Here is a 23,201-nt window from a genome sequence, read left to right on the forward strand (position 1 = left end):
TATTTTAATATTTCACTTAATTTTTTGTTTTTTCTAGGCGTAATTGAATCGAATCCACGGTCCTAGAACTTTGGAAGAGGGCTCATTTCAATAGAAACTAAAATTTCTGGTGTCCTTTTTATTTGACCTAAACGATTGGACGGCTACAAGCCACCCCCCAACCTTCCACGTCATTTTTTACTTAAAAAGTTGTTAGATCAAAAGCGTCCGATAGCCGTTTTTGTAAAGCTTAGTTGAAAGGTTCCAAAACTATACCTTTAGATTTAACATGACCCATGCTGCCCCTCAGGATAGGTTTGGTGATGAAAGCTTTCTAAGGATAATTTGCTAAGTATAATAACGATGATGTACGATCTATGAAAACCAGTTCCATTGCCACCAAGACAAATAATGGGTGACGGAATGCATTGGACTAGTTTTCTTTGGGCTATATATGTGCATATTTGGAGGGTGGCTTAAATTTTGGGTTATATTAAATTACCTCGACACCCCTTAATGTGCAAATATACAGAGCGAATTATATTAGTATATAAACTAAAGAATTATATTTTCATCATATTTGGCTTATTTCACTAGGATTAACATAACTTTACTTCTTGGGTGTGTTCCGTATAAGTAACAAGTACCTCATTTTTTTAAGAAGCAACCTAACCTGTGCTTGTTGAAATTTGTGAAGAGTGAGGCACATTTCATTCATGAAAATATAAAAGTGCCGTTTGCAAAATTGTCACTGGTGTCTCAATAATTATACTACCTCAAATAGAGCAAAAAAGAAAAATATTCTCGATATTTTTTGGGATAAAAACTGTGGTTTTGGATCGATAAGAAATTTTTTTTTTTTAAAACAAAATAATTATTTGGATTAGATCCCTAATAACCAATTTTCAGTGTGCAGGGTAAAAGCCAAGGGTATCAGATAAGGAAAATACAGGGAGGAAGCAAGGATTTTGTTTAAAAAATACAAAAGGGTGTTTTTCAAAATTTCAAGGGTAATTTTCGCTTGAGAAATATCTTGATATTTTTCCACACCTGGGGGTAATTTTACCCCCTTCCTGTAGATGCTTATGTATAAAACATAGTACGGATACAAAAAATCGATTAATTACAATAATAAAAAAAATTATACTTATAGTAATCCCTAGTCATTTATCAAGCGATTTACACGCTGGTTTAGTGATTTTTATTTTAAGTCTCTAGTAATTTTTTTTACCCATCGGCAACCCTAATCTCCCTTGACGTGGAATACATCCTGTTTTCAAAATGGAAGAAAGCATTGAAACTAGAATAATTCAGAAAGAAAGATTGGAAGGACTTTGGAGTTGTTTACCAGAAGAGGTTAGAGATATAGAAAATTCTACTTTTGGCCATTTTGGAAAGGGGTTAGGCTAGGAAAATGAAACTTCCAGGGATGGGCCTACAGGGTAAAGTTGGGCTTCCGGGAATGTATTTTGAAGTATCTAGGCTACCTCCGCTCCTTCTCCCTCTAGAGGGTCCTGACCGTTGATGACATTTATAAATCTGTTATTTACAAAAATGAAACCTTACAAAATAGATGTTTTGCTTAAATGATGTAGCCTACAAAATTCATTGTTTTGTGTTTAATTTTAGTTGTAAAACTTTGCTGAATTTACAAGGTTTTAATGATCACAAGGTTTAATGCAAATGCATTTCTTAAATTTTCCAAAAAACATTAATAAATTCTACTCAATTAGTAGGTATTGCATTTTCAGAACTAGAGCCAAAGAAAAAGAAACTGCTAATTAAAAATTAAGGTAGAATGTTGTTCTTCATAATTTCAAGGTAAATTGGGGCTATATGACCATCCATAGCCTATTATTGGCTTAGCAATCTAGTGAACATATCACTTGATGCCTTTTTTATGCTCTTTACAAATAGCCTATTATAATTGCCTCTATTGCAATTACAAATTTAAGCACTTTAGGATTTAACCTAGAAAGATGTTTTTTGCGTACCTTCAAACCAGAAGACCTAGAATAACCTAAGCTAAACTAACCTTATTATAAACATATTTGTGGTAAATATTTAGTTTCATCACAAGATGTCTAAAGTGTGTATTACTACATATAGCAAGATTCTGATGATTGTATATTGTTTCTTTGTCAATATTAAAGAAGCACATCCATTTTTTAGCTTTCTAAAATCCAATGAGATAAAGATGCATTAAGTGGGCTTGCTTACAGGTAACATTACCTTTAGAGCAAAGTTTATTAATCTATAAGCCCTGCAGGCAGTAGGGCAAGGTCTATATTCTCTGTCTGTATGGTCTGTATTCTCTATCAAGGTCAATATTCAAAGGGATGAAATAAAAAAAAATATTAATAAACCTCAGTAAAATTATGATAGTTCATATAACTGACCTACCAATAAAGTGAACATACCACTCAAAGCTTTTTTTTATGTTTTTTTACAAATATAAAAATTGCTTCTATTGTAAATTCTAATTTAAGCACTTTTTAACCTTACCAAAACTAACCCTATTATAAATAATTTTAGCACTGAGAAAATGTAGTAGTATTTTTCAGAAAAGTATTATTGCATCAGAAAATGCATTTTTGTTTTGTAGAAAATGAGTAATAACTCATAGGCTACTTTAATTGAAAATTTGTCATTTTTAAGAGTTCAAAAATGCTTAAATTTGAATTTGCAGTACATGCAATTATTATATTCATAAAGAACATAAAAAAGTTGAAAAGTGGTATATTCAGTTTATTGGTTGGCCAGTTATACAAACTGTCATAATTTTACCCAGACTTCAAACAAGGTTTATTAAATAAATGTAGAATACAGACCTCACCCTGCTGCCTGCAGGGCTCATGGACTAATACAATTTGCTCTATAGGTGATATTACCTGTAAGAAAGCCCACTAAATACATTTTTAGTTTGCCCCATGGAGGAGGAGGGTCAACCAGAAATGGATGTGCTCCTAGATTTATAAGCATTTATATGTACTAGAGCATAGAAACTATGCTGCTTTGCGGCATAGTTTCCAGTTTAGACAACTTGTGACAAAACTTGACAAAAGTTAGCTCTACACTCTAGTTTATACTAATACTGTACTAATTATTGTGTCTTACAGCACTTGTCTTAGATAAAGTGCATCCTATGTCAACTGTGTCTGTCAATAGGGTATGTTGTTCTAATTGTAAGATCCTGTGTCAAAGATTAGACTACATTTTCAAAGATTTGTTTCTAGATTTAAATGTGCAGTCAAGATTAGGCTTCTGTGTTGATACAATATTCAAGCTAATCACATACTTAATTTTTTTTTCCCACCTCAAATGGTAGAAAAATCCAGTTTCTAAGTGTAATTATTAAGCTACAATTTAGCTAGTAAAGAGAAGATTAGCTAGCTCACTATTGGGTATCTTACCCTTATTAGCTTTTAACCAATTCTTTAACTATTCATCACTATCTAAAAACTAAAGTTACCTTTTGAGGCTTATATTTAGGCTGTATATTTATCCAACAACTACAAAAGTGAAACCTGAAGAAATAGGTTTTTTGCTCAGATGAGGTATGATAAAAGTATGAAGTTGCCAAGTTACTCTACTAAAAGCACACTATCACCAGGTTACAAAACAAATTCTCCAATCAGGTAGTCAGCCTATAGAATTCCCTTATAAAAGAGATCATCCTGGGAAAAGAGATCATCTTCTGCTCAGATGCTCTCTTGAAGGAGACAAACAAAAAGGAAAGATTTAATTTTTGATAATTTTGTTGTCATTTTCCTGATGGTGCAATATCATATATAGCCATACAATGTAGGCATATAGTCAATCAAACTAAAAACAATACATTTTTAGTTGATAATATGCAGGATCTTTGAGTCAATTAGATTATAGTATTTTTTATTATTATTTGCATTATTGACACTTAAGATTTTGTTTTTTTCAACCCAAATTTTAAGTATGATTGCTCAGGTGAAAATGGATATCTTGAGTCTACAGAGAATAATTGGTTTATGTCAGAACAAAGTTGTTGGTTTTATTAACCAACAGAGCAGACAACATGCTAATGTTATTAGGACTGCAAATGTCCAAAATGACTTCTTTGGAAAGGAGCATAGATTAAAAACCTAATGGTTTTATTTTTTATTGTAAACAGTAAGTAAAGTATACATATTTCTTGTTACAGAAAATGATTGAAAATTAGAGAAACAAAACTGGAAATGCTAACATTCTCATAGGCAGAGCTGTTCCTAGGGTTGGTGATGTGCTGGGCAAAATTAATTACAATAACTCCCTCCCAATTTAAATATATACAAAGAAAACCAAATCAAAAAGGACAGCCCCCTCAGCAGCAGCATTCAGGGCAGCTGGCCCAGTTGCCCCCTTATGCTTGGAACAGCCCTGCCCATAGGTCTATTTTATTCTGAGCAACAAAGCCCTTTCTAGCTACATTTCCATAGACCTTGTAGTGCTATATTCCCTTAGACCTGTCTCATGGCAAAGAACAATAGCACTTCTTAGAAAAGTATAAAAATATGCAATTAGTAAAAGAAACAGTAAACAAAGTAAACAGGAATTGAAAATCTAACTGTTGATTGGAACTGTAAAGAATAAATTTCATAAGCTTATACCATAACAAAAACAAACAGATACATCACAATTAGCAAGAAAGATACTCTTAGCAGTTCCCTTAAGGGGTACAAAGTAAAGAATATCACTCTAAGATCATAGATATTCTAGTTTGCCTTTTATAAAGAGGTTTTAACCAAAGCTGTTTTGAAAGCTGTAATACTGTTTGTTGAAACAGGATTGTTTAGCAACATATCCAATGATTTAGTCTTTTTGTCTGATTTCATGTTGCTACTAACACATCCCAATGATGCTGTCAATCAGCCCAAGAACTAAGAATAATAGCTTGACAATAATTTCTCAGGATACACCTACAACCCTCAATTTATTCTTCAGTTTCCTTTTCCTTAATTAACTTCACTCCAAGAAAAGCAAGAAAGTTTGATCAAATATAGATTTCGGACAAACATTGCTAGCTGCAAATCTAGTTATATTGATTCAGGGTATTTGCTTTTTTTTCAGAATCTAAGTGTAAAATCAGAAGAAAACACCATCAAATTGTGAAAACCACAACAACAAAAAATCTAGAATACTAATATTATTCCTGAAAGTGCTTCACATTTCTTTACCGCATACCCCCTCCCCCTCCTATTGATGAAATACATAGCCAAAACTATATATTCCTCATGTGTTTTTCACTTTTTTCTCATTGGCAAAGAAGTAATATAATGGAAATCAAGCAACAGAAGAATCCCTTTGATGCCATTACTGCAATTTTTATATTAATATGGTTTATGCACCCAGGCTACCTATAAAATAAAGCATCATATAAGCACAGCACAATCATTAGGTAAGCAAAGCATGGTATAGGCACAGCAGGGAATCAAGCACAAGCATAGTGGAATGTTATATCTTCCTTCTTTTGTCATTTAAGCTGCTAGCACTTCTTCTTACATCAACACTTACTCCTACTGATCCACTGTGAGCAGACTTACACACTGTAATAACTACCTTCAGAAAGGTACATGTAAGAAGGCACTAGGCTTGCTTCATACATATTCATTAACTAGTTCACTTCTTCTTCCTCCCATACTGTCACTATTTACAGATTGAGCCTTTTAGGTGGGTTGACAGCTCTTACAGACCTAGTTTGGATTGGTTGATGTAAACTGACAGTGGTGGTACTGGAGCTGGTACTAGGCCTCACCACCATATGCTTATCTGGCATCCCAGAACCTCCAGTGGGTTTTACCTCCACATGCGGTGCAGCTGGTAGCAATGGTGTGAAAGGTAAGGGTGGGCTGTAACATTTTTTCTGTGACTCTGCTTGGGATGTGTAATCTCTGACAGTGAATATATTGGGCAATTACTGGTTTGGCAAAACTGATGCAGCCCTTCTTTGTTGATATTCTGGACAGCATTGTGGAAGGTCTGATAGGTGCTTCCTGTTCCTTCTTATGACCAACCCATCCTCTGTTTCCACAATATATGATTGCAGCAGCTCTGAACAGGCAATGATGGTTGCTGAACTCCAGATGCTTGGTGCAGATGCTTGAACATGTACTAAATCATCTACTGAAAGTGGAGACAGGGGTTTATCTGATCTGTCATAGTGAGACTTGTACTGCTGCTTCCTCTCTGTATGCAAGTTCAGAAATTCCTTTTCTGGGACTACTTTCTTTTGTTGATGTTTGGTTGTGCGTGGTAGGATTGGTTGTAGCTGGTGGCTCATCAGGAGCTGAGCTGGTGCAGCTAGACCATCTACAGGAGTGTTCCTGTACTCTAAGAGTCCTTTGTAAGGGTTTTCATCATTTTTGGATGTCTTGATCATCATGCTCTTGGCTGTCTGTGATGATTTCTTGATTAGTCTGTTTGATTGCATATAGATTGAACTTGATTTGAGGTGCCTGAATCCCCAAGCCTTTGCAAATCCCTGGAATTCTGTTGAGGAATCCTGTCTGCCATTATCAGATATGAATACCACTGACATTCCATACTGAGCAAAAAGGGTTTTCAGTTTGGTAATCACTGCCTTTGACGTAAGGGTACTCAGTTTATCAACTTCAAAAAATTGACTGTGATAATCTGCAGTGATCAAAAAATCAGTTCCATTTCTCTTGAAGTGATTAGATGCAACCTTTTGCTATGTCAGAGGTGGGACAGAATGGTTAATCAAGGCCTCTTTTTGTCTATAAGGCATGTTTTTGGCAAAAGTTCTGCAGTACCAGACATACTGCTTAATGTCTCCATTAATACTTTGGCAGGAGACGAACATGCATGCCCATTGCTTGGTTGTATCCACTCCAAGGTGGGCAGCATGTAATTGCATCAGGATCTCAGGTTTTAAAGCTTGGGGGATCACAAGTCTCTCCTTTAAAGATGATGCCATTTGCTGTAGTGTTTATGCTGGATGCTCCAAAACATGACAATATTTGACTGGCACCTTTTCCTGCAGCTTGGCCATCCATTTTCTTTAGCTTTGAGGAATCCTTCTGTTAGGGGTCCTTGTTGTTTTCATCCTTGATTGCTGCTAACTTAATATCACTCACAGGTAAGTGTTTGCAGATTTGGTGCACATAAATATGAAGTTCCTTCTGTAGTTTTTCATCTGTGTTGGGTAAGTGCAGCCTGGATAAACCATCAGCCACAAGAGTTTCTGATTGAGGTCAAAACTGCAAGTGGAGATTGTAAGACTGAAGCTGCAGCATGAGTCTTGACTTGAGGAGGGGCTTTATGGACTGGCTTGGCAACTATTGTCTCCAGTGGCTGATGATCTATTATGACTTTCACACATCTTCCAGACAAATAGTGTTGAAAATGTTACCGTCATAGACAACCGCATGCAACTCCTTTTCAAGTTGTGAGTATTTTTGTTTGGTCTTGTTCAGTGCCCAAGATTCTTATGCTACCACTTCCCCAGCAAAGCAGAGATTGGCTCCCAAACTGTGGCCCAAGGTATCAATTTTGAATTCTACACCTGTACTTGTGTAGTTGATGAATAATGTATTTGAGATAATGGGGTGCTTAAAATCTGACAAGACTGAATTCTTCTCTGGGCCCTGAGAGAATGTGTCTTGTTTGATGACATTGTGGAGACCCTTGTTTTGGGTAGACAGATTTAGTGTGTATTTTGCCAGGTAGTTCAGCATACCTTAGAGAGTGAGGAGCTCTTTGCGTGTTTGGGGACTGGGCATTTGATGAATGGCTTTCCGTTTTTCTGGATCTGGCTTTATGCCTTTGGCTCCAGTGATGTGTCCAAAGTTGCAAACATTGCTAGCACCAAACTGGAGCTTGTCTCTGTTAAATTTCACCCCCTTTTACAGGGCTTACTCCAGGAGTGCTTTCAGCCTTCTAAGAGAAATGCTTTCAGCTAAACCATGCACAGGATCTATGCACAACTGCATGCTTCCCCTTTTTTTTCCACCATGACCATTGAGTTAACCCACTCAGTAGGTTCATTTACTTTTTCGATTATTCCATCCTTCTCCATCTGTATTAGCTCCTGTAAGAGTTTATTCTTTAATGGCTCTGGTACTCTTCTAGCAGGGTAGGCATTAAGTACTAACCCATCCTTCAGATGAATATTGCACTCGCCTTCCAGTCGACTGATTCCATCAAAGACTTTTGCACTGATCTTGTATACACATCTGGGGTTCACCTGAGTTCACGTTGAGGATTAGCTTAATTAAGTCCAAACTGATCCTAGATTGATAGCTTGTGATGGGAGCAGATCATGAGTCAACAATATAGAATTTATGCATTGCAGTAGAGCTGGTTTTGTGGCTACATTTTAGGTCACAGGCTCCAAGAACTTGTATCTTGGCACCACAGTAGCTAGTGAGTCTTTGGTTAGTTGACCAGAGTTCGGGTTTTGGGTTGAGCTGATCAAAGACTGATTTGGGAATGATGTTAGCTTGGACCCCCGTATCCAGTTTGAATCCAACTGGAAGCTGATTGTTTATTATGAGAGTAACAATGGCTTCGTCTTTCCCATTGTCCTGATTGATGACGTACAGGAATAATGTCTCATCTTCTTCTGGAGTTGCTCCTGTTTGCTCGTTTTCTTCATCTATCGCACTCACAGTCTTGCTTCAACAGACTTTAACAAAATGATTTGGCTTCCTACACTGTGAGCACATTTTACCTTTTCTGGGCAAACATGTAGCATTCTCACTTTTTCAAGTAGCATTCTTTACTTTTTGGAATGTTACTTGCCAACTCTCTCTGACTTCGAAAGTTATTTTTAGGTGAGCTGCGAATAACTGCATCTATTTCCTGCTTAAGTGGTATGGAGTTGCTTCGACTAAATGATTTTAATTGAGCCTGGGTCATCTCGTGCGTTCTTCCTCTTGCAAGAGCATTTTTAGTGTCAATGAGTCACCTTCAGCCAGCAGTTTCTCCCTGACTGCCTGGTTTTTGATTCCACAGACAATTCTATCCCAAATCATCTCATCCGGTTCCTTATACATACATGGTTTAGCTAATGTTTTTAAGTCTGTAATGTACTTTTCGAAACTTTTACCTTCCAACTGGTCCTGTTTTTGGAAGAGGAACCTTGCAAAGACAGTATTTTTCTCTGGACTGGCGCATTTTTGGGAGTGTTCTAGGAGAGATTCTGTTTTGTGAGCTTTGCCATCCTTAAGCTCAAAGGTATTGAACATTTCTCTGCCATTTTCCCCAGTCCAGATCAGAAGATAAGCACACATGGGATTCTCAGTTTTTTTCTGCAATGGCTTCAATGAACATCAGCTGGACATGCTGTTCGAAGCAACTCCATTCTTGCAATGGATCCATCATCCCAGTTTATGGTTGGTTGCTGGACCTCCATGGTGATTTATTGATCCCACTTCTAACACTATGCTATGTTTGTATTAATAAGGTTTATTGACCCAGGCTAACTATAAAATAAAGCAACGTATAAGTACAGCACAAGCATTATGTAAGCAAAACATGGTATAGGCAAAGCAGGAAATAAAGAAGTAACATAACAGAAATCAAGCAACAGAAGAATCCCTCTGAAGCTTTTACCACCAGAAGTCTTGATTGTTCAGTTTTGGTGTATTGAAGTTTAAAAATATATATGCTAGGTTATGTGTTTCTGTGAAAGCTCCTACCCACAATGGTTTTGTTATCTAAAAAACTTAAGTACCAGTTTGAAAGGAGTCTGTCAGAGTGGGATAATTCCCCCCCCCCCTTTCCAAAAAAAGGATTAAAATTAGTTTTATTTATAAGGGTTGGACCTTCTTATGATCAATTATGCTGATAATGTTTTAAATTTAAGTAAAACCTTATTGTGTGTATTTGGGAGAATTTTTTTAAACTTAGCAGGTAATGTACTAAAAACTGGTCTGAAGTCTGCATAGAGAGTAAGTTTCTTGCTTCTCGTAAACTTAAAGATGATTCCAACTGCAAAAAACTAGGAGATCAGAATATACAATTATACAATATACCTTTTTATTCCAAGATGAGAGGGTGCGAAATCGACAAGGGTCTCATCACACATCTAAAAAAGAAAATTGGAAAGGTGGTTTGCATGCTAGTCAGTTCTAAAGACTTCAATAACAGGTCTGTTCTTGCCAGTGTTTATAATGCTTTTGCAAAGCCTCATATCCTGACGCGAATTCATTTCAGAATGTTTTCATTATTACCTATAGAAAATGATCCAGTCTATATTTTATTGTTCAGGGAAGTTTTTCTTATATATGCCCCTATAGACCAGAAAATATCGTTTAGCCACACAATATGGGCTAACCAATTCATTATTAGTAACACCAGAGTGTTACTGTTTGCTTTCTGTGTAAGGATAAGACAAATGTGTTTATTCTTTTTCTCTTCTCTATTCCTTCTGTTTTGTGCATTTTCTTGTACTTTGTTTTCTAACCTTTGTTTTATCTTTGGGGTATAAAAATATTGATTGATTTATATAAAAGAAATATATTTTCATTTACATTTTTAGATTTGTGTTGGTTATATATTAAAAAAAAGCTACAGAAGGAAAATTCTTTTCCTTCTGTATAATTCTTTATTTTTAAGAGGAAGGTCTAAGTGTCCATAGTAAATACAAAGTTGGTGTCCATTGTAAAAAAAAAACCTAAGATCTCTCTTAAATTAAGATGTCAGTGGCAGTACATTGATATAATTGCTGTTATGACTAGTATAATAAAGAAAATGATTTCAACAGTTATGATTAGTGTCGGGGTTTATATTTCTCCTAGCCGCTTCTCCAAACCAAAATTTGAGGTTGACTTCATCCCTCAACAGGTCACCAAAGTTTCAGCTTGATCTCCCTAGCTGTTCCTTTAATGCTGCTGATATTTTAGTTGGTGGATACCCTAAACTGAAAGATTTTTGGGTATTCATTGCAAGCAAAAATAAAAAAAATACCCTTTAAATTTCAAGCCAAGCAGAGACCCAACTCTATCTTTTTATCCTATCAAAATTAGCAATAAAATGGCTGTCTTCAAAATTTGCCCAGTCAAATGAGCCCTCTGTGATGTTTCTAGGATCACCTTTTCCAGATAAATTGGGCAAAGGGAAAAGTAAATAAATAGGAAACATCTAAGAGGTATATAGTTCTTTACTGTAAAAGTACTTTAAGCAGAATGAATGTACTAAAAGTAATAACATCACTTGTTATGTTATCGCTAAATAGTGCATATAATATATGATTAAAATATGTGACGTTTTCAAATATAAGTGGTAGGTGGCATAGATCACTCACCTATCTGAGGGTTTATTGTCAACATTGATTCAACAAAAAGCAAAGTGCACATTGCATCCAAATTCATATTTTTGGGTATGGATTCTGGGATTCTTGTTGATAAGATCCAGAAAGATCTGGAAGCTGGGCTATGTTGCTCCAATCCAAAAGAAGGGAGGCATGAACGACTGTTTTTAAATTGTTTCTCACTTCTCATTGTTGTTGTTTTTTAAATAATGCTAGAAAATCCTGCACCTCCTTCATGGAAATTATTTTCCCTCATGATAAATTCCTCCATGGAAAGATCCTCCCAAATTTTTCCTCCCGCTTTTTATTGTAAAAGAAAATTGGTATTGAATCAACTTTTGGAGTCGTGCACTCTTTGTCAGGGGATTATCAGGGTTTCAGGGATTATTTTTGGGATTCTGGGTATGATTTCGCATCCAAATTCTTGGGTCTAGTATATACCATTTTAGGTTATATGCACATTCTATGAATACCTAAACTTCAGAGATGTAGAAGCCGCCAGTCAGACATGTAGAAGCTGGTATGCAGCATTTATCAACAACAGTAAGATTCATAACAACGTTGAATTTGTAATCCACCGAAAACATAGTCAGGCTCTAGCTGCTTTATCAAGATATCCTAGTCGCTGCAAAAGGATTACAATTGAGGTAAAGTACTTTAATTGAAATTTTTACTTGACATATAACACAGGACAATAGTGGAGTAATCCCCATTAAGGATTGGCCAAAGATCCTTCTCTCCTGAACTATACAATTGCTTCAGGACAGAAACTCAAGACAATATGCTATTATTGGCCATGTAAATGAAAACATTGACTGAGAAGTTATTCTTAGCCTATTTCATATGTGGATTTACTCAAAAACTAATTGACAAAGAATATAACCAATGAAGACAAATGAGTCATTACACAAGGCTTTGTGTACTTGCATTTGCACAAAGGAAATACAGGCTACTTTTAAATTGTGAAGTTGAAATTCAAGATAGGTCAACACTTTGGCTCTTCTTTAAGAGAAACAAAAATGAATCCAAGCGATTTTTGTCTAACTATATCTATCAATATACCTTAGCTGATAGAAATACATGATGCAACTATGTCAAAGACAAAAAATTTTGTAGATGAAGTAGTGCTGTATTGTTTATTTTGAGTTATGGCTGGTTATAAGGTCCATATAAGAGCCTTCCATACCTGCCAAAAATAACTGAATCTATAGCTGAAAAAAGGAAATTTAAATTTACAGAGAATCTTGCTAGAGAATTACTACAAAATATCCACTTGTAAAAACAAAGTTTTTCTCATGAAAATAAAGATCAAAGTTGGAACATAAATTGCTACATTGCTTTAGTTGTTACTTATTTTTGAAGAACTTTCAAACAAAGCTGCTCTTGTTTTTTTGTTTTTGTATGTTTGTAGAAATCTGAAAATAAAGCACTATATTTAAAACTGAGCTTGTTTGAGTTTATTGAAGAATGAAATTGTATTGTAAAATCTATTGATATCGTGGCTCGTCAATGATATTAGTTTCAATTTCTTCAGGTTACGTAAGAATTTTTCCTGCTCCTTATCCTGTTTTGTTGTCAGTCCAGAATTCTACAAACTTAGGAAAATATTTATTCAGTTTATTTGAAACATCTGTTCAAAAATTGGTTGTATAAACTGCTAAGCTGTAATTTTGTTTGTTGTAAGTATAAAATTTGCTCTTTACTTCCATCAGGAAAATCAGGTTAAAAAATTGTTTTTTCACGTTACAAAAAAAGGCACAAAATTAACCATTATAAAAAGATCCTTTTCCACCTGACGAGCTGTTTTCGCTACTCTGCAAAGCCTTATATACCATAGTTGGTTTTAAAATGAGTGCTGTTTCCAATTCCCCATTTGTTACGTGCTTAATGATTTATTAAATAATAATAATGATTGATGCTTAATGATTTATTAAAAAATAATAGGATTACAGGGGGAAAAATACCCAAGGAGGATTGTTCATCAGACTCTAAGGGCGTTCGACCATGCAAACGACGATAATATCCGTTTTTTTCTTCCTACCTTATCTAGTTCAGACAAAAACCTATGTTGAGTTTTGAATTCTATGTTGAGTTGGGAATTCTAGTGCTGCACTGTTCATTCCAATCCAAAGTTTTTGAGGAGTTTCAGGCTTTTCAATAGTCCTGTGAAGTTATTTTCAAAATAACATTTTGCTGTTTAAAATAATCCAAATAATAGCTATCACCACTGAATCAGCTACAAATGAAAATAGTTTTTTTGTAGTAAACCTACAAAAAGGTGTATTTTGCAATTAAGAGGGGTGAGGTACATCCCCTCTACTAATTGAGACCACTAGCTCTAGAAGACTGCAGACTAAAAATCAAACTCATTGGAAAACTTCCAGTTTTACGCTGAAATTGGTATGGAAAAAATGCAAATAACAAAAAAATTATTTAGGGTTCAAATTATTAACTGTGTTCTATTCTATACTTGGAAAAAGTCAATAATTCAAGTAATTTTCTCAATTGTCATATTAACTTTGATTTATATTCATTTTTTATAACCCATATTTGTGCACTTTTAAGTAATTTGAATATTATTTTATGCTTCCAAATTTAGATCCTCGTCTTAAAAGCCTTAGCAAGTCATATAAGTTAATTTAAAATTTTCTCTGCCAGAAAGAGGGAAGAAGGGGTCCAACTCAAAAAGCAAAGTTTGAGGTTTACTTCAGACCACAAACATTCAGGTTGTATCAATGAGAAAAAAGAATGAAAACATAATGATAGTTTTGATACAACTACCCTCTGAAAAATACAAATTCTCCTTAAAGTTTTGACCTGCTTTGATCGTTTTGTGGCCAGAAATGTCAATATACCAATTTTAAGAAAAAAAAAATATGTAGCTGATTTCGAGGCTGGACTCCGACACTTGGCATGTTGCAGACTTGCTTATATTGATTCGTGTTGTAAGTAGCAATCTACAAACACATTACATTTGTTCGCTACTCTTTCCTTGGGAAAATGGAGGACTCCTTAGGGAATACATATAAGGTTGAAGGTTCCCAATGACTTTTAATCAAAAGTTGCGTAGTTTATGGCATCTGTATAGGTTTGTGCTAGGTTTTGTGCCACGTTTTGTTGGCGTTGAAGATTGTGAGTGTGTTGTTCTTCTAACGTATTATTTTTTCTTCACTTTTATTTTTTGCTCGTTCTGATTTTCGTTGTCGTTTGTCTTATATATATGTATATATATATATATATATATATATATATATATATATATATATATATATATATATATATATATATATATATATATATATATATATATATATATATATATATATATATATATATATATATATATATATATATATATATATATATATATATATAACCTGAAAGGTTTTATAATGTCAGGTCAATCATTTTAGATTCAACTAGTCTAAAATAAATGGAAGCAAAATTGAGTTTTCTTGGTTATTGTAAATTTTTGCTAACCGTGATTTGTTCGGACTGTTTTGAATCGAACCTTCTCTGTTAGATGTTTTACATCTTCAGTGTCCTATCTTGTCTAATTTTTTCTCTGTGTGTAGGACTTTGGTCTGGATACTACAGAAACAGAATGGGAACAAGTATTGGATTGTTGGAAGCTTTTTTCAGATCATGTAAATCATCTAAGGTTCTACAAGTGTAAAATAACTGAAAGACAAATTGAGAGTTTCCTTTGTTCCTGTATTTCCTTAGTGAGCCTCACTGTGGATTGTTGTGATTGTGCTGATAGTGACACGGATTCAGATTATGATTTAATAAACTTGGTAAGCGTAACTCATCTAGAAATAAAGGGTACTAAAAATGAGTATACTCCTTATTCCACTGATAAATCACTAATAAAATTGACCAATTTCATGACAAACCTAGTTCACCTTTCTCTGGTGAAATGCTACCTAGATAGTCAAATGCTACCTAGACCCGAATACAACATAGTACGCCGTATAGTTGAACCGAAATTTGCCACCATCGTTTCAATTAGTGTTGATCAAAACTGTATAAGCAGGGATCAATTGGTTTGTTTGTTAAAAGTACCAGATTTGCGACTAACATCATTGAACCTACCAACAGAAACCGGATTTGTTGATGGCGCTGTAATCAACGCAATCGCTACTCACCAAACCGAAATAGTCCATCTATTTATTAACATCAGTTATATTTCTACTGAACATTTCGACTTGCTCTGTCGTCACCTGGAAAAATTAGTAACGTTCCATTTCTATGGTACATTATCGGATTCTTGTTGGCTAGAGTCTTTAATGTACTTCAAGGAACTTAGAACTCTTATAATACAAAATATTGATTTTCATGATTTCAGCAATTTTCCAGAGCCAACAATTTTACAAAGATTGTTAGACAAACCACGGGATATACAGTTGACACATTTAGACATAGACTTTGGTTTATCATTTCACCTAATTTCCAAAACCGCTGTTAACAATGTCAAGGAGTGCCTCCGATTTGTTGCCTCACGACTCCTAAAATTGACATTTCTTCGTTTATCGAATTGTCCTTTGGATGAAAACTTGTTTAGAGATATAACTACTAATTTGATCAATTTGGTTGTTCTTAGAGTGAAAAGCTGTAATATAAGTGGCGATGCCTTAACCGGACTCAAAAATATAGAAATTGACGCCTCCAGACCTCCGCTTCGCCATTTGAAAAGTACGTATATTCATTTTTTACTGTAGTTTAGCGAAAGTGAGTGCAGATCATATGCAGGTTTTTTGTCTGTCTTGCCGAAGCAACATTCACGGTAAAGTCACGTCGATTGCCTTATACCTATTGAACATCAGGCAAAACTTTCTATCTATTTCGTGCGAAAGAACTGGGCCGAAATCCCTTTTTTAATTTTTGTCAAACTTAAATCATAAGTTTCTGGAACAAATTGATAAAAGATGGTTTCTGCGGAAACGGACGTGAAAGAGGTCCACAAAAACAAGTTTTTCTTTGCGAACAGCATGAAAGAAAGTTTCAAAACCACTTGATGTTTTGAACATTCGACTTATTGAAAGGAAAACCATAATCTACCAGTATTGATATAACTTAGGACCCCAAAGAAGACGGGGTTAAAACCGGTATCTTTAAATCTAGGGATTCTAATGCCAGAAAAAGAAAATCTAAGCATCATGTGTATTGCAATAGTGCCGCATATGAAAAAAGGGGTAAGATTATGAAAAGAGGGGTCAATATACTGTTATTTGTTTTCCCTGGCTACTTTGTATGATTTGCCAATGACACTTCAAAGAGGGCTTGTTTAAATGGAAATCAATGAAATTGTAGTTCCCATTTTAAGAGTTGAAAGCGTTTGGAGGACAGTAACCCTATTTCCACCTCCTTTTTAGCTGCGGTCTCCTGAAAAGACATTTTATCGAAATTTGGAGATAATAGTTTTTTTCCAGCTTTGTTAAAGGTCAATAGTGACGGAGACCACACTGCTTTTCCATATCAAAAACCATATTGTTTTAAAAAGTTTGTATTTTTCATTTTAAGTTTTAATTTACATTTTGATGTAAGTTCTTATAAATATTTTTTTCTGGTGTTGTGCTGAAGATGGCCTTTGGACATAGGGCCGAAATATCCACTGAATTGAATACCACTGTCTGAAAAAAAAAATCCCTATTATTTCTAAGTTGATGTTTTTTTTTGTTAAAGGCCTAATAGCCATGCCTAATAACTATATTTCTAATAAGCCGTCGTAAACTTAAAAGTGAAAGTATGTTAAATCTAATGAGTTATTTTCAAGTGATCACCATCAATCAGAATTCATCAGAGAAATACTTTCTTGCCCTTATGGATTATTCGGTTTAAAATTCCTGACCCAAAGTGGCGCGCTTACCAATAGTTTTTGAATATACAATCGCTGTGATACGTGAATCTTGTGAAATATATGCATGCAAAAGGAGATTTGATGAGTCCCTGTTAGGAGCCAACTAATGCATGGGCCCAAAATACTTTTTATAATAGACCTTTGTTCAACAAACCCAGGATAGCTTAAAAGATAAATTGATTTATTGGTTCTTGGGAACCGATGTATTTTAAAATCCTCTCAAGCTGATATAGATCCAGTATGCTATGCTATTCGTGTCAAAGAACGCAAATAGGAAAAACAGAGAAATTAGAAAAAATTACTCGTACTATTACATGGTAACTCTTTGTTTATTAATATAAGATTTCATCACATTAAAAACTAAATCTTTAGAATTGTTGAGCTATTTCGGTCATGGAAAAACCTCTCAAAACTAGTTCATAGCTTAAAATTTGACATTATTTTTTAGAGCCAGTTTAATCACTGCATATTCTTGCAGACCTAAGTAATTGTGAGTAATATGGCTGATAATGAGATTTTTTAATGTTTATCAATTTGTGGGAACGGTAAATTAATCCTTTCAAAATCGAAATCATCTACACTATTATATATTTTAAAAACTAATTCATCAGAAATTTTAATATTTAAATCTGAAAAGTACTCTTCTTGACATGTCTGGTGATAAGTTCTTTTTTCGACGAAATTATTAGCCACTCAGTCAATTTAAACTATTTAAGAACTAAATATTTAGCTTTTTAGTTTCCAAGACATTAATGCCCCGTGATGACGCACTCATTGCTAAAGAGAAACCCTAAGAATTAACGAAATTAATATAAAAATTTATTAGAATGCTTCATTTACTACGTTTATTCATTTGAGGTTTGATAAAATCATGAGCATTTGTGTATAGTCACATATTAGCCATCATGGAGGAGGGATGGAGGATCTTTGCGTTGGCGATGTGAGCATATCAGAAGCATAAGAGGCTGTACATTTATGCCTTAACTTCTCCGTGAGTTACCGGGTGAATCGTAAGGCATTAAATCTCTCTATAGCTTAGACTTAGCCCCTTTTTGGCCTGAGTCAGAACTGAAGCTTTTTTTTTACGGTGAGGCCTATGCTGAACTCCACTGTGTAATTGAAACTTTACAATGGATATAAGTTGTTTTTGCCTTAAGTAATAACTTGGATTACTAATGAGTAATAGCCGAAAGTTTGCTTTTTAGTCTGTGCTTTGGCTGACTTAGTCTGACTAGCTGTGCTTTTTATACGAAGTCAAGACAGTTCTTGTTTTTTCAACTGTTTTTCTCAGGTGCCACTCCTTGGATTTTGTTGTTGTTGTTTTTTTTTCTCCCAAGTCAGGGCTTACCTCATTTTTGCTGCGACTCAGGCTTTTTTTATTTGAGAATTAGCTTAATTTATTTTCGCTTAGACATACATACTTTTTGCGTGTAATCAGGGTTAAGCCTTTTTTGCCCAATCGGTTAGCAAAAAAGTTTTCTTGTTTTTGTGCCAAATTTACAGAAAAACGATAATATGCTTTTTCTGTGTGAACAAGTTTACTTTTTCATATAGTCTGGACTTGGTTTGTTTCTGTGCCAAAAATAGAAAAAAAAACAAGCTTTCTACTAAAAGGGAAAATATCAAAACTGAAAATGAACAGAAATTTGTACGTCTTTTAGGGGGGTTGCCCCCTCTTTAACACATCGGTGTTCATGCTAAAGTTTTTTGTTCTTTTATAGAAGCTTCTAATTAAGTAACCCTTGTCTTTCAGGAGTTTAAAAAAAAAAAATTAGGACATACTTCAAACTAGCAAAAGAGTGAGGAAAGAAATAGGAAGAAAAGATTTGTCGAAATTGTTGGATTAACTGTAAAGATATCTAAATTTTGAGGGTGGCATATTGTGTTGAAGCAGCACAGCCCCTCTTTTTTCTTATCTGAAGTGCTGGAATATCGTCGGAACTTTTTTTTCAAATTACAATTTACTCTACATGTTTTTAGGCAATTTTTCTAGTAAAAAAAAAAAAAAATTTACAGAATTTTTTATAGCTTTAATTGTTTTTGTATGACTCTGTTGCTGCGTTTTATGTCTTTTTTTTAATCTTTTTTTTTCTTTGCAGGGCTGACTCAGTTAGACCTCTGTGACAACAAAGTGACTGACGTATCTTTGGAGTCAGCATTTACGTTCTGTTCTTTAAAGAAACTTTCTTTAAGAGACTGCTTTCAGGTTTGTGATTGTCTCTCTTTGGGTAAATACATAGTGCATACATAGTGTTTACATATACTCTCAAAACCTCCAAAAATTTATTATTTTGCTTAACATTCATCTAGACCGCTCAAATCCTTAGTATAATTTAAGTCTAGGAGAGTTCAACTTTTCCATTTAGTTCCCTGCTTCTCTGTAGCTTTTGCTCTGTTCTTTAGGAGAAAGTTCATCAAAATTATCTATATAAGTGGGGATAGAATGCACCGCTGCTCAGCTCCTGTTCAGTTCAAAACTAGCCACTAACCCAGTGGCCTAGCTTTGCAACCACCATATTCAAAAGACTCATTTACCAGACTAACAGTGCCATATTGATTATTGTTTTAACTCTCTAAGTAATGTGTTTAATCCTTCGTCACAAAATAATTCTCTTTTCACTCCCATAGTGTCAAATACTTTAGCAAGATGTGCTGTTCTGACAAATAGCAAAAGCTTGCAAAATGCCTAAAAAAAGGAACTTTGATCACTATATACTTCAATGTATAGAATTTATTTATCGGATTTTATAATGATAAATGATGATAAAATATCATCTTTTGAACTGTTTATTGTTTTCTGTCGGTCTTTTATATTATTACATAGTATATAAGTTTTGTTAAAAGTACATAGGGCAGAAATACCCTATAATTTACTGTGTAAAGAACAATAAACCTTTTTTAATCTATTCTTACGTATTCTTTTCATTTTTCTGTAATTTAATTTGGACCGGATTTAGATGTAAATTCAATTAGGATTTACGAATTTTTCGAATTTTATTCTAATTCTAGATTACAGACTGTGGTCTTGTGAACCTTGCAGCTCAACCAGAATCATTCAAGCGATCTATAGAAGAATTGAATTTGAGTTTTTGCTACAAAGTTACTGACTTGGGTTTGTCTAAGCTCCTTCCGGAATTAAAAAGATTACGCGTCCTCAACTTGAAGGTAATTTTTAGTTGGTTGTTCCCATTTTTCAGTATTTTTTTTCAATTGATTGTATCTTCGACATTGCTGTATTATTTTATAGGTAGCCTTTGGTTATTTAAAACTCCTGTTTATTTACTTTTTATAACCTTTATTTAGTTAAAGAGAACAACGACAGAGTACCAAATAGAGAAAAAGACTTAAAAAGGGTATTATCAAAAAAGACATAGTATTTGTCAAACCGTTGATGAAGATCACATATTAAACTCTAAACAACTGTTGCATACATAACACTTTAAATATCACTGTATAAGAAGGGTGTGCCACAGATGAAACTGACTTTATGAAACTGTTATATTTTGTTGAAACTTTTTTTTTTCGAACAATTGATACTTAAGACAGACAATGCTTTCTTTCAAGATGGGAAATAAGAAGCAAACAGGTTTGTTTTATTCATCGTCTAATGGAAAGCCCAAGGTACAGATGTTGTTGTACTGGCTTTATGAAAGAAACACCCCATATGGACCAACGAAGTGAGACGAATTGTTCTTTTGACCAATTGTTGACCAATTTGACCGAATTGTTCATTGACCAAAGAAGTGGGACAAATTCGAAGTGGGACGAATTCGAATTGTTCTACGAATTGTTCCATTTTAAAGGAAGAAGCTCAGATTTTCCACAGTTAAACTCACTACCCAATTTAAAATATTCATTCTCGAGTAAAATTTTAGTTTTCCATTGTACCTTAATATTTTCTGGAAATTTCAACTTCATTCCATTACCGCTCCAGAGATGTTGCAGCTGCACTATTTTGTCTTCCATCAAACTGAAATGGAATATGTCTTTTTTGACTACACTGTCTTCAATGAGCAACCGGTCAGTCTCTCATTTAGCTTGAAAACCCTAACACTTATTAGATTCATAGATGGCGTACCATGTCAAAATTTCCAATTAAATATTGGATATGAGAGTAGTGAAGATGTGGAACGTCTTTTTCTCACTTTAGTTTTTAAATCATACAGATTGAAATCCTTGCAGGAATTTTTACCGTAATGAAGTAATTAGGAAGTGTAATTTTTTTTAAGACTAATCATATGTTTATTTGAGTGATGCTCCCCGTATGCATCTACAAAAAAAAAATTTCTAAATATAAATATCAACCCGATATCAGGTATTTTACAGTAAAAATCTAGAAAAGCTTTATGCATATTCCTGATTTGAATAATAAAAAAGTAATAGCAATTATAGACAAATAGAAACTGTTTTTAAAATACTTTCCCCACCAGAGAAGTTTTTAAAATATAAGTAAAAAGTTACAATTAACAAATAACATTCATTTTTCCTTTCTCAAATATTGTCTTTAATAGTTTTATGAGGGTCTAATCCCATTCTTTGTGTTAATTTCATAGAAATTAAACAACCGTATACGTCTTAACATATTGAAAATACAGGAACTCAATCGTTAATGATAAAGTTCTGTATGTGAAGTGAAGCAATTTTAGCACTTAGAGGGCGCCAAATTTGAAAACGCAGAACGAGTATGAAAAGTCCATAGAAAATGAGCAGAAAACATACACCATCATGGAGCTTTCCTGATTAATAGCAATAGACAAACACTGCCAGTAAATCGCACATGACTTTTGGTGAAAGTTCGGTTGAAGTCATGATCTCAGCTGAAGGGCAGCTAAAAGACGTTCAAAAATATGGTATCCCATTTGGTGTGATTTTGACAAGGCAAGATCTGGTCTGTTTTTTTTTTTCAGCTTTTTAGAAAGACAAAAAGGAATATACCGAGTGTGTCAGTGACCATAAACCTGGGAAAGCTGAGCGTGCCTCTGTTGAGGCTTCTAAAAGTCAAAACTGTATCTGAAAAAAGTATAGGATTATTAAGAGCGGTCATAGTAAAGCTAATGTTTGTATTCCTGAAGAGCAATAGCTTTGACATTATTTTGCTGTGCTTGACCTCTGTGATCTGAATTTAGAAACTGGAGATGATGCCTTATTAAAAAGTAGGCTTGGCCCTCTATTTTATAAACTTAGCATTTTTCTTGTTTTTAAAAGTGACGGTTTGCGTATAATCAGGCTTTTGAGGTGTCGTAAAACTCCTGCTTTACATGGTATAACACCCCAATACCTTCAAAAAGCAAGTGCACTATTGATTGAGCATTTGACATTTTCATTTCAAATATATATTGATACAAATCAAGTACAGAATTCTTTTGGTTCTGGCGCAATAACGAAAATAAAAATAAAATAAAAAATGTTAATTTTTGTAGTAGTTACCGCCCAATCTCTGTTTCTAGTATTTTAAGCAAGGTTCTAGAAAGTCTTATCCTGCCTCAAATGATACGTAAATGCGCACTAGATTATAGACTGTTTGGTTTTCATAAGCATCTAAATTGTGCATTTGCGCATCGCTTACTGAAGCGTCCCCCTAGTAATGGTGAAAATTTGGGAAATTTTGTATATTTGTGCTGTGTGGATATACAAGCAGCATTCGATTTCGTAGTCCGATCAAAAATTGTTTTTGTCTCTGCTTGATTTTGTAGTTACGCACCATTTTCTTGCGTTGTCTTCATATTGGTATAGTCCTAGTTATTTCAGGGTTGAACTTGAAAAGGTATTTTAACTGGGCCTGTTCGTCTTATTAGAGGACTTAGGAAAGGTTCCATTTAAGTCCTACTACGTTTAGAATTCTCACGACTACTTTGACTAGGACAATTAATGGATAATTGATTGTAATATTTTCGATTTTATTTAGATTTGCTCTGCAAATGATGTCCTGCTTATCAGCTCAAGTCTTTCTACTTACAGGCAAACTTTGATTCTTTGATTTCTGGTTATAAGCTCTTAGGACTGAATGTTAATGCTATTAAGACTGAATTTCCTGCTTATAATGCCCGAAGTAAAGCTATGTCATGTTTACAAGTT

The 23,201-nt window shown here is 34.3% G+C and overlaps 1 protein-coding gene across 6 annotated transcripts in view; it reads left to right on the plus strand.

The window, feature by feature from the left end:
- Positions 1-1,195: 1,195 nt before the first annotated feature.
- LOC136037861 (F-box and leucine-rich repeat protein 13-like) overlaps positions 1,196-23,201 on the plus strand; it is a 31,661-nt gene continuing 9,655 nt past the window's right edge. For 5 of the 6 annotated variants that reach the window (XR_010620057.1, XR_010620056.1, XR_010620055.1 and 2 more), the window contains exons 1-5: positions 1,196-1,335; positions 11,716-11,913; positions 14,842-15,961; positions 19,226-19,332; positions 20,136-20,291. Coding sequence is in view for 3 of the 6 variants with exons in the window: in XM_065720711.1 (XP_065576783.1) it covers positions 1,261-1,335; positions 11,716-11,913; positions 14,842-15,961; positions 19,226-19,332; positions 20,136-20,291 (1,656 nt within the window). In the remaining 3 variants the exon portion in view is untranslated. Of the gene's footprint in view, positions 1,336-11,715; positions 11,914-14,841; positions 15,962-19,225; positions 19,333-20,135; positions 20,292-23,031; positions 23,085-23,201 lie in introns of all 6 variants that reach the window. The other variant, XM_065720712.1, reaches the window with a different exon arrangement.

The sequence above is a fragment of the Artemia franciscana genome, chromosome 17 (genome assembly GCF_032884065.1).
Source record: "Artemia franciscana chromosome 17, ASM3288406v1, whole genome shotgun sequence".
Lineage (NCBI taxonomy): Eukaryota > Metazoa > Arthropoda > Branchiopoda > Anostraca > Artemiidae > Artemia > Artemia franciscana.